We start from the raw sequence: 10,411 nt of genomic DNA, 5'->3' as shown, positions 1-10,411 counted from the left end.
AGACATAAAGGCAAGTTGATGAGTTGTTGGACAAGAGATGGGCTTGAGAAATATGAGTCCTTGTGCAGTTCCAGTTATTCTCGTCCTAAAGAAACAAGGAACGTGGCATATATGCGTTGATTGGAAAGCTGTAAATGCCATAACGGTAAAGTATCATCACTCTATATCTCGTTTAGATGACAAGTTAAATGAGCTACATGGTGCTGTAATTTTTACAAAGATTAATCTTAAAAGTGTCTACCATCAAATTCGAATGAAAGAGGGTGATGAACGGAAAATTTCTTTTAAAATTAAGTATGGTCTATATGAGTGGTTAGTTATACTATTCGGGTTAACTAATGCTCCTAGTACTTTCATGCGTTTAATGAATCATGTGCTTAGACCAATTTTAGAAAAATTTGTGGTTGTTTATTTCGATGATATTTTAATCTACAGCAAGAGTTTAAATGAACATCTTGGACATTTGCGAGTTGTACTTAATGTTCTTAATAAAGAGCGTTTATATACTAATCTTAAAAAGTGTCTTTTGCACTAGAAAACTCACATTCCTTGAATATGTTGTTAGTGAACAAAGAATTCGAGTTGATGAGAGCAGCAAAATCAAGGCCATTAATGAGCGGCCGCCTCCTAAGAATGTTGGAGAGACAAGGAGCTTCTATGACCTTGTAAGTTTCTATCGAAAGTTTGTTAAGGATTTTAGCACTATTACTATACCTTTAACAGCCATCATCCAGAAGGGTGAGAAGTTCCAATAGGGCGAAACCCAAGATAAGGTGTTCCAACTCCTTAAATAGAAGTTCACACATGCACCTTTACTTTCTTTATCAAACTTTGATAAAGTTTTTGAAATTGAGTGTGATGCTTTGGATATAAGAATTGTAGCTGTGCTAACTCAAGAGAGAAAGCCAACTGCTTACTTTAGTGAAAAATTAAATGATGATGCCTTGAACTACTCAATGTACGACAAAGAGTTATTTAAATTGGTGTGAGCATTAAAGACTTGGCAACACTATTTTTGGCCTAAGAAACACATCACACACACGGATCATGAGTCGCTCAAGCATCTGAAAACTCAACACAAATTGAGTAAGCGGCATGCAAGGTAGGTTACTTTTGTGAAGACGTTTCCTTATGTGATTAAGTACAAGACGGGTAAGGCTAATATCGTCGTTGATGCCTTATCTAGACGGTATTATTTACTTACTTTACTTGACACCAAATTGCTTGGTTTCGACCTACTTAAAGAGGTTTATGAAACTGATCATGACTTTTCTAGCATATACAAGTCGTGCATGTCTTTAGGTCATGGTAAGTTTTTCATTCATGATAGATTTCTATTCTGCCTTGATAAGTTGTGTGTTTCAAGTTGTTCTATTCAAGAATTGCTAACCCCAGAGGCACATGGAAGGGGTTTGATGGGACATTTTGGTGTCACTAAAATATTGGCTGTTTTGCAGGAGCATTTCTTTTGGCCAAGATTAAGAAGGGACGTTGAGAGAATTGTATCACGATGCACTACGTGTCGTCGAGCTAAATCCAAATTTCAACCATTTGGTTTGTATACACTTTTGCCTATTCCTTTAGTGCTTTGGGTTGATATTTCTATAGATTTTGTTCTGGGTTTACCTAGGTCTAAAAGGGGTCATGATTGTGTGTTTGTTATTGTTGATCGTTTTTCTAAAATGGCTCATTTTATTCCTTGCCATAAAACGGATGATGCTATGCATGTTGCTGATTTATTCTTTCGTGAAGTAGTCCATTTACATGGTATTCCTAGAACCATTGTGTCAGATAGAGATGTAAAATTTCTTAGTTATTTTGGAAGACATTGTGGGAAAAGTTGGGTACTAAATTGTTATTTTCTACATCAAATCACCCTCAAACAGATGACTAAACTAAAGTTGCTTACCGAACTTTATCTACTCTTTTAAGGGTCATAATTAAAAAGAATTTAAAGTTATGGGAAGAATATTTACCACATATTGAATTTGCTTATAACTGTACTGTTCATAGCGTTGTTAAGTTTTTACCATTTGAAGTTATTTACGGTTTTAAGATTTAACCCCTTTACTTTTACCTGAGCGTACTAACCTAGATGGTGCCAAGAAAGCCGATTTTGTGAAAGCTATACATGAGAAAGTATGAGCTACCATTGAAACTCGAACAGCTCAATATTTGCGTCATGCTAATAAAGGAAGACGTCGCATGGTGTTTGAATCAGGCGATTGGGTGTAGTTCCATTTGCATAAAGAAAGGTTTTCTGTGCAACGTCGAATAAACTAGATCCACGTGGAGATGGACCTTTTAAAGTTTTTGAGTGTATTAGTGATAATGCATACAAGCTAGAGTTTCTAGGTGAGTATGGTGTAAGTGCTACATTTAATGTTGTTAACTTGAGCCCTTATTTTGTAGATGAGGTTGATTTGGGGTCAAATTGCTTGCAAGAGAAGAGGAATGATGAGGTTGATGGAGGTCCAACGTTGCAAGTAGAGCAAGTTAAAGTTCCATTGGATCCAATGATGCTTGCACAAGCTAAGAGAATTAATGATTCCTTGCAATTGGTTAAGGCAGTTCAAGCAAATGTTGGTGTTCCTAAAGCCATTGAAGGGTTGGACAGTGAAGGGAGCATTGTTAATGTGATTGTTGTGATGAACAGAGCAGAAAAACCTCACTGTCGCTAAACCGCGGAAGTAAACCGACCGCGGCTACCTGTCGAATTCGTTTCATCTCACCTGTCCAGCTCTCTGCCAATAAACGTAGAAGAATCTGCATAGAAATTGGCCGCGGTTTTCAGTCAGATCCATTTTTAGAAGTTTCTTATTTTCTTATTTTTTTTCGTTCAATTTGTTGTAAAATTGTTTAGTTATTCATTTGTTAGTTATTAGTACTAAATGGCAAGCTAATTAAACTATTCGAGCCATTAGAAGTTAATTTCCAAGTTGGGTTAGGTTTCTTAATTAGTCATTGCCTATATAAAGGCTTGACGTTTTCTTTTGTAAGACAAGTTATTCATCAATACAAATTGAGAGAATTCTCTTTGGCTTCTTTGAGACTTTCTTGAATATTTTAGAGTGTAGATCTCAGTATTCAACTTGACTTATCAATCAAGGACCACGCTTGATTGTGGCGTCTCCTACTTATACCAAGATTTGTTGTCCATGTGAACAACGGATTGAGGTCTTCCACTGTATTTTCCATTGTTCGTGTTAAAACTTTGATATCTATTCTAGATCCGTGGGCTTTTTTTGCTATGGGTTTCGTCACAAGGGTGGCGAGATTCGTATCATCACTGATAGCATCCATATTAAAATGACAAAATCTTTTGTGCCAAATTCAGGAATCAGTTCAAGTACCAGTCAGACATTTAAATTTGTTGTAATTAAGATTTTCAAGATACACAACACAGATATTATTAAACTAATTCTTTTGAAAACTACATTGAAGTTGTCATCTAAAATCAAATATTCATACTTTTGAATAACACAAACAGATTCTTGTCTCATAATTGATTAACACTTAGTAGATTATAATTTCAACCATCAAATAATAAAACATTTTGTACAAAGGTCTCACCATCCTTACCAATATCTCAAATACAAATGATTTTGCTTTCATGTCATCACCAAATGTAACCTTGCCACTGCTTTTGGTCTTTAGTTTAATAAATAACGAAGCATCTTCTACCATAAGTTTTGAGCATCCACTATCTATGAACCGTTTTGAACATTTATTGCTGCTTTTCATACATGCTTGCACAGAAATTATAGAATAATTTTTGGTACCCAAGGTCATTTGGGTCTATGTTGGCTAGGTAATATTCTCAAAACCTATACAGTGGTCATTCCAAATTTTAAGTTCCTCTTCACGAAGCATTTGTCTATCTCATGTCCAAATTGGCAACAAAAATCACAAATTTTACTATTATCCTTTACATGTGATTTGAAAAGTATAAACCATCTTTTTCTGAGGGTAACAAAAATTTCTAATAATTTGTGACACATCATAATTTTTCTTTTGCAAACATCATAAGTTTAAGTAACAGACTAAGTTTGTTCATTTTGACTTTCAAACCTTTTTGTTCATTTGCCAAATTTTTGTAAAAGTCAATTTTATTATCAAACTTTTTGTTTAAATCAAGTATTTGCCTTTTCAGATAACCATTTTCTTATTTTAGTTTTTTTATTTTCCTGAAACATATCAGCATTTTCATCTATCAAATTCATAATTTTTTCTTTAAACTCGTTATTCTTGGCATATGATTCTTTCAAGCTTTCATGCATTCTGAGCATAATAGATTCAACATCATCAACATCATCATTTTCATCACAAGGATTGTAACTAGAAGTTACTTGATTATCACCTATAGCCATAAAAGCCATTTGAGCTGTCTCAGTTTCTTCTTTCCACTCTCCATCAGAATTGCATTCATTCCAAGTTAATTGATAATTTGTAAAATGTTGTCTTCTACCTCCTTTGTTATCCTTCTTTCTTTTATTTGGACGTTCATTTACGTAATGCCCTTCTTTCCACATTCAAAGCATTTGTCATTCTGCTTTCCTGAAGTTCCTTGTTTTTCTTTTCTCTTGAATGAGGTTGAGGTAGAATTGTTGTTATTTGCAACAGCACCTCTTCTCATCATTTTTTCGATTAGATATTAGTCTTTTGATGCTTTTGGTTACGAGGGCTATGTTTTCAGCATCCATTTTTTCATCTTCTACTCTAAGTGATATTAAATCATCATCATCTTGAGTACTTTTGAGAGCAATATTCAGTTTTGTCCTTGCTTCCTCTTCATCCTACATCTTGGACGTTAATTTAAGTTCATATAAAGTAAGAGAATTTACTAAAGATTCAATAGGGACAAGATCAAATCCTTAACCTCCTCAATGGCAGTAGTTTTGGTCTCCCATTCTTTAGACAGAATATTCAGTATTTTTCTATTCTTTTCTCCAAGAGTGTATTCTTTTCCAAGAGTTTCCAAGTCCTTGATGAGATCATTGTACTTGCAATACATTTTGTCAATTGTTTCATGAGATTCCATCTTAAATGATTCATAGTTGGTTACCAATAGTGACTTATGTTCTTTAACAGAGTGTTTGGATAGCAGATTTCTCTAAATAATATTTCGCTTGCATCATAAATACATTTCCCAACCTATTTTTTTATATTTCCAACCACCTTTTTATCTCACATACATCACATCACAAAAAGTGCTACAATAATTATTCTAAATAATATTTCAAATAATACTCTATCCAAACAAACCAAATTTACAGCCTTCATGTATCTCATTGAGTTTGCTCTAGATTTCTTTGGCAGACCTGCAGCCTTTCACACGAGTAGATTCATTAACATCAAATACATTATAGAAGTTTGGGAGTTTATTTGGTTTGCAATCCTTTTTCCCTATTGTCATCTTTTTTGCTACTTATTTGTGTGGTTTAATTTGCTTATATCTCTTGTTATTGTGTTTGCTTGAGCGATTGTTTACTTAAACTATTTTGGGTGAAAATTTGGTCTTTCTTACTTTAATTTTTATCAATCTAATTCATCCCCCGTCCCCCCCTTCCGGGTTAGATTTATTTTTATCTTAATTAAATAACTTAAATAAAAATTTTGTTGTCTACAGTGGATATTCTATATTTCCTTACAATTGAAAGAGTTAAATTTGAGAAGCATAACCTTTTAATTAGGGATGCAAATAAATTGAACTCCATCGAGTTATTCATGAGATTGCTCGATTAAAATTCAACTTCTAACAACTCGAAGTAGCTAGTAGCTTTCTGAGGAGCTATTGGAATGAAAGAAGAAAGCAGATCTTATTGTGCTCAACTGACCTCACGTATATATACTTTTCATTTTTCGTATTTTTACCATACTGTATTGAATTATGTTTCTTAAGCTTGATTGAGCTCAAATTTGTTGGGCTTGATTGAGTTCAAACTTGAGCTTAAGTAAGCTAAATCTATTACCAGGTTGTGCTGAAGCTGAAGTTTCAAGAGCTCGAGCTCAAGAAGTTTAGCTTGAAACAATTTGTTACACCTCAATTATCAATGTAAATTAAGTATAGAAAAAAATTATCTTTGAAGGTCTAAATTTCAAAATGCTTGACCAAGGAGACATGTAGATGTATTAACACCCTAAACGCATTTTTTTTAGTTTTAATGTTATTCTGTCTTCGTAGTTTTCTGAAGATAAATGTATGTACAAGAAAAAAAGTGGCTTGAGAACAAAAGAAAAGCTGCATTAGTGAGAACTTAAAATCAAGTTTGTCACAAGAGGATTAAAGCCTTCAATTATCAGAGCCAAACCCACAATCGTTTGCTTAAAGGGCTGGCCTCTTACTTAGACTCCTTGTCTGTATTGGGCTGGCGGAACCAGGTAAGTTAGTTAGAAGCTAGTCAGACTAAGGGACTGGTACTTCAACTTTCCATCCGTTGGAGCCTGATTTTCCCTAAACTTTTATTTTTTACGAATACGTTTTCTGATGTAGAATTACGCAGACTTGCCTCTACTAGAAAGCGTTTAATTACTCAGTTCTTAGGGATTTGTTGGTTGAAATAAAGGATGCAAGTCATTTTTTCATCTTATATGTTGTCAATATGATAAAAGTAGTGGAGGTGCCTAATATGGCCAAACAATTGTGAGGTATAATATCGCCGGTATATGACAATAAGTTCGTTTGTTGAAAAAAAAAAAAACAATAAGTTAAGAGTGCGTAACATAATAAGAACAGGCATTCTTGGATGGAGTTTTACTTTAATTTTTTTTTTTTTTTTATAAAAACACTAAATATGTTCTACAACACCATTTTAAGCCCATAAGTTTAATAAAAAAGAGTGCTGCAGTAATATTTAAGTATGTTTTAAAAAATCCATAACAATGTCCATTTAGTTAGTATAAAAATTTTTATTTGACTCTTTTGAATTTATTAAGTGAAAAAGATGGTACTCAATATTTCCTTTATGATGATTTTAAGATAATCGAACACACTCCAACGCTTAAAATATAGCTAAGAAATATTCAAATAAGATTATACGACAATGGAGATTATCCTATAATGAATTTCCTACTCAGATTACAATTTCTATCCAAACAATTAGAATTGACCTTCTAATTCATTTAAAATAGCTTATTAATTTTTTTAAAAAAGATTAGGATAGTTTTACGATAATCTTGCAAAACTTAATACAACAATAAAAAAATAGGAGATGAGATCTTTAAAGTAACAAAGATCAATGCGTCAACATGACGTAAGTTGGCCATCAACTCCGTTGAAAATAAATTTTCATACAAATCACCTCTTGAAAAAAAAAGATGCAGCAATTAATGAGATTTCCAACACTTAGCTCAAATTATAATCATAATCTCATTTTTCCAAATTGGAACATCAGTTACAATTTGAGCTATATATAGACAATTGTAATTGGTAAATTGCCATATAGTTTTCTCCCTCTATAACAAAGAAAACTCTCACCAATGAGGACAGGATAATTCCCCTATTCATTTCTTGATTCTCTGACCATTCAAACACTAGCCTAGAGTGAGAAGTGATTCTAGATGTTCAATTCAATCTACAGAGAACAAAAAGAACCTCAACATTGACTTCTTTTGCAAATGGCCAAAAGGGCCACAAAAGAAACCACTAGCAGAAGCTAGAAACATAAAAATATATCACTGATAGCCACCTTATCTTTGTCTGTTGCTTGTTTTCTTCCTTTTCCAAAACTATTTTTTGTTTCTCTATTTTCTGCTTTCCTCCTAGTTTCTTGTGCAGCTCTCTGCCTTGGATTCTTGAAAAGGGCTCATTTTATTGAAGTTTTAGCATGCTTATGATTATGTCCTTCATGGGTTTTCTTGCTCTTTGCATTTGATAAGTGGGCTTTGGAATGATGCCATTTTTGGGGCTCGAGAAAGGAAATCTCGAAACCCCAATAATTACTTGAGTATCAGGTCAATCATTGGCTTTCATTTCCTCAGATTCATTCATATAAGCATCGAGTATTACTAAAATAGTTTCAGTTCAGTTATTTCAGTTCAATTCTTGAATTCGGTTTGGTTTCACCTTTCATTTGCAGTGGTTTTGATTTTATTTTGTTCTTTTTTTTTTGGGAATTTGCAGGAAACACTGTACCATTCCTGTTCGGTAAGTTTTGTGTACTTCAAACTTCAGTTTTTCAGGCTTTGTTTTCTATCAGTTACGATATTTGTACTTCAGGGGGCATCGTTGTTTCTATCAAATTGTGAATCAAGAACTATTTTAGCCGTTTTATCGATTTCCAGTGTTGTTAACATGGAGTCCATCAAAGTGCAGTCTGATTTCTTAGCTCCAGATTCTGGGGAATTAGTTGAAAGTAGTGAAAAGGGGAAATGTCCAGAAGGAAAGTCAGAGGGTTTCATTGGGGTTCTTGATGTTTATATACATCAAGCAATGGATATTCATAACATATGCATATATCAAAATCAAGATGTGTATGCCAGACTTTCCTTGACTGGTGATCCAGAACAAGTAGTTTCAACTCAAATTATTAATGGTGGGGGAAGGAATCCAGTTTTTGATGAAAATGTTCGGTTAAATGTCCGAACTATCGATTCATCGGTTAGATGTGAGGTTTGGATGCTTAGTAGGGTGCGGAATTATTTAGAAGACCAGTTGTTGGGATTCACAGCGGTGCCTCTTTGTGAAGTTCTCATTGAGAATGGTAAACCGGAACAAGAATTTTCACTCTCTTCAAGTGATTTATACCATTCTCCTGCTGGTTTTGTACAACTAACTCTCACCTACACTGGCGCATCACCTGATGTTCTTGAAATCCCTGCATCACACTCTTGTACCGTTGTAGATGTTTCTAATAAAGATTCCGAGGTTGATGATTCAGTACCCTGTGAACTAGATAAAATTGAGTTTCCTGATCCAGAGATTGTGAATGAAAATGAGAGGATGGCTTCAGAGTATTTTGCAATTCCATGTCCGGATTTGGAGTGCAAAAGCGCAGAGCAGTGTGCCTCTGCTTCAAGTGATGGTCAGCTTACAATTAGAAATAATGGTTGTGTTCAAGAAGCTGTGGCTCTTGATGGTCAAGGTGCCAATGATGTTCCGGTGGGTGAAACTCCTCCAACTATATTGAAAACTGCAGAGCCTCCTTCAGTTTTGGTTCCAATCAACCCTTCATCTGTTTCTCATGAATTAAGCATTCCTGAACCTCAGAACCAGGATGAGGTTTCCAAGTTGAAGGACAAAGGTCCATCTCCAGTTAATAACGTTGCAACTGAAGTGCCAGATAGCACAATAACCCAGTCTGTTGTGAATGTGACTATAGAACCTGAACAAAAGGTGGTTCAACAAGAGATAGTTGAGATATACATGAAAAGCATGCAGCAGTTTACAGAGGCTCTTGCAAAGATGAAGCTTCCCATGGACATTGGTGATAGTTCAGGCGCTGATAATGTGGATAGTAGTACTTCGGGGACCTCTGGCTCTAGTGAGAAGGCAAATGCATCAAAAAGTAGTGAACCAAGTCCAAAAGTATTTTATGGTAGCAGAGCCTTCTTTTGATACATGGTTTGATGGCTATTTCACCTGAAGAGATGTCCTATACTTAAGCTCCTCACCCTGATTTTAGCTACCTCTGATGCTTTTTTTCACTCTTCCTTCCTGGTTATGGTAACAGGCTAGATTGAAAAGATATTTGTATCTTTTAGTTTGCCTTGTATGAAAACTGCAGCTAGTCCTTGAAAAATTAACAGTCCTCTTCAGCTCTCTTTGTTCTAACTTAATGTAAGACAATCACCTTCCCTGTGAAATGACAATGATTTGATGCTGCTTTAATAACCTGTACTGGAATGAATGTTGTTCTGCGATGTTAGTTATAACTTATAACTATGTGGAGATAAGCTTCACAGGTCAGATGATCAATTGAAATGCCTGATTCTTGTGAAATAATGATTTTTTGATGCTGCTCAGATAACCAGTTATAGTAGTACAGAAGTTGCTCAGATATGTTGAGTTCTGACTCTGCAACAAAAAAAAAAAAATCTCAGTTTCAGATTATCAATTGAAAGGCCTGTTATTAACATATTATTCTTTCTACTTGTATACTTGTGCAAGTATTATGTTGCTCTCTGTATTATATCTGCAATATTGTGTTCGTTCCACAAGTCATAGATATGTGCTTTTTCATGTGATCACTTGTCAAATGTGGAAGTGCCACCAAATATTCAATGTAAAATTTTTCTACTGTTGTTGCTAAGAAGCACAAAATTCAGCTTCATAGGCTGCTGAAACTCAAACTGGCAAACTTTGCTAAAACATCAATTTGTTCATTGCATTGCCACAAGATATCCTCATCCCTGCTGCTTTTAAACAACTTGCTAACTTCACAAGTTTGATGTATTTAGTCCTTAACGTCAT

General features: G+C 34.5%; 1 protein-coding gene across 2 annotated transcripts; it reads left to right on the top strand.

The window, feature by feature from the left end:
• The first annotated feature begins 7,345 nt into the window (after positions 1–7,345).
• Positions 7,346–9,832, top strand: LOC113688487 (uncharacterized). Of its 2 annotated transcripts, none has more exons than XM_027206305.2 (3): positions 7,346–7,953; positions 8,123–8,146; positions 8,315–9,832. In XM_027206305.2, the coding sequence occupies exon 3, from the start codon at positions 8,432–8,434 to the stop codon at positions 9,554–9,556; it is 1,125 nt and encodes a 374-aa protein (XP_027062106.1). In that variant the 5' UTR covers positions 7,346–7,953; positions 8,123–8,146; positions 8,315–8,431; the 3' UTR covers positions 9,557–9,832. The 2 variants fall into 2 exon arrangements, with proteins under 2 accessions (XP_027062106.1, XP_027062105.1); XM_027206304.2 differs by having other exon boundaries at positions 8,219–9,832.
• The last annotated feature ends 579 nt before the right edge of the window (positions 9,833–10,411 follow it).

The sequence above is a fragment of the Coffea arabica genome, chromosome 5e (assembly GCF_036785885.1).
Source record: "Coffea arabica cultivar ET-39 chromosome 5e, Coffea Arabica ET-39 HiFi, whole genome shotgun sequence".
NCBI lineage: Eukaryota > Viridiplantae > Streptophyta > Magnoliopsida > Gentianales > Rubiaceae > Coffea > Coffea arabica.
Note: the sequence above shows the minus strand (reverse complement) of the source record. Positions and strands in the feature narration are given on the sequence as shown.

What these genes read in the sequence shown, in the direction of transcription:
- LOC113688487 (XM_027206304.2), top strand. Translation starts at nt 8,294, where the DNA reads ATGGAGTCCATCAAAGTGCAGTCTGATTTCTTAGCTCCAGATTCTGGG.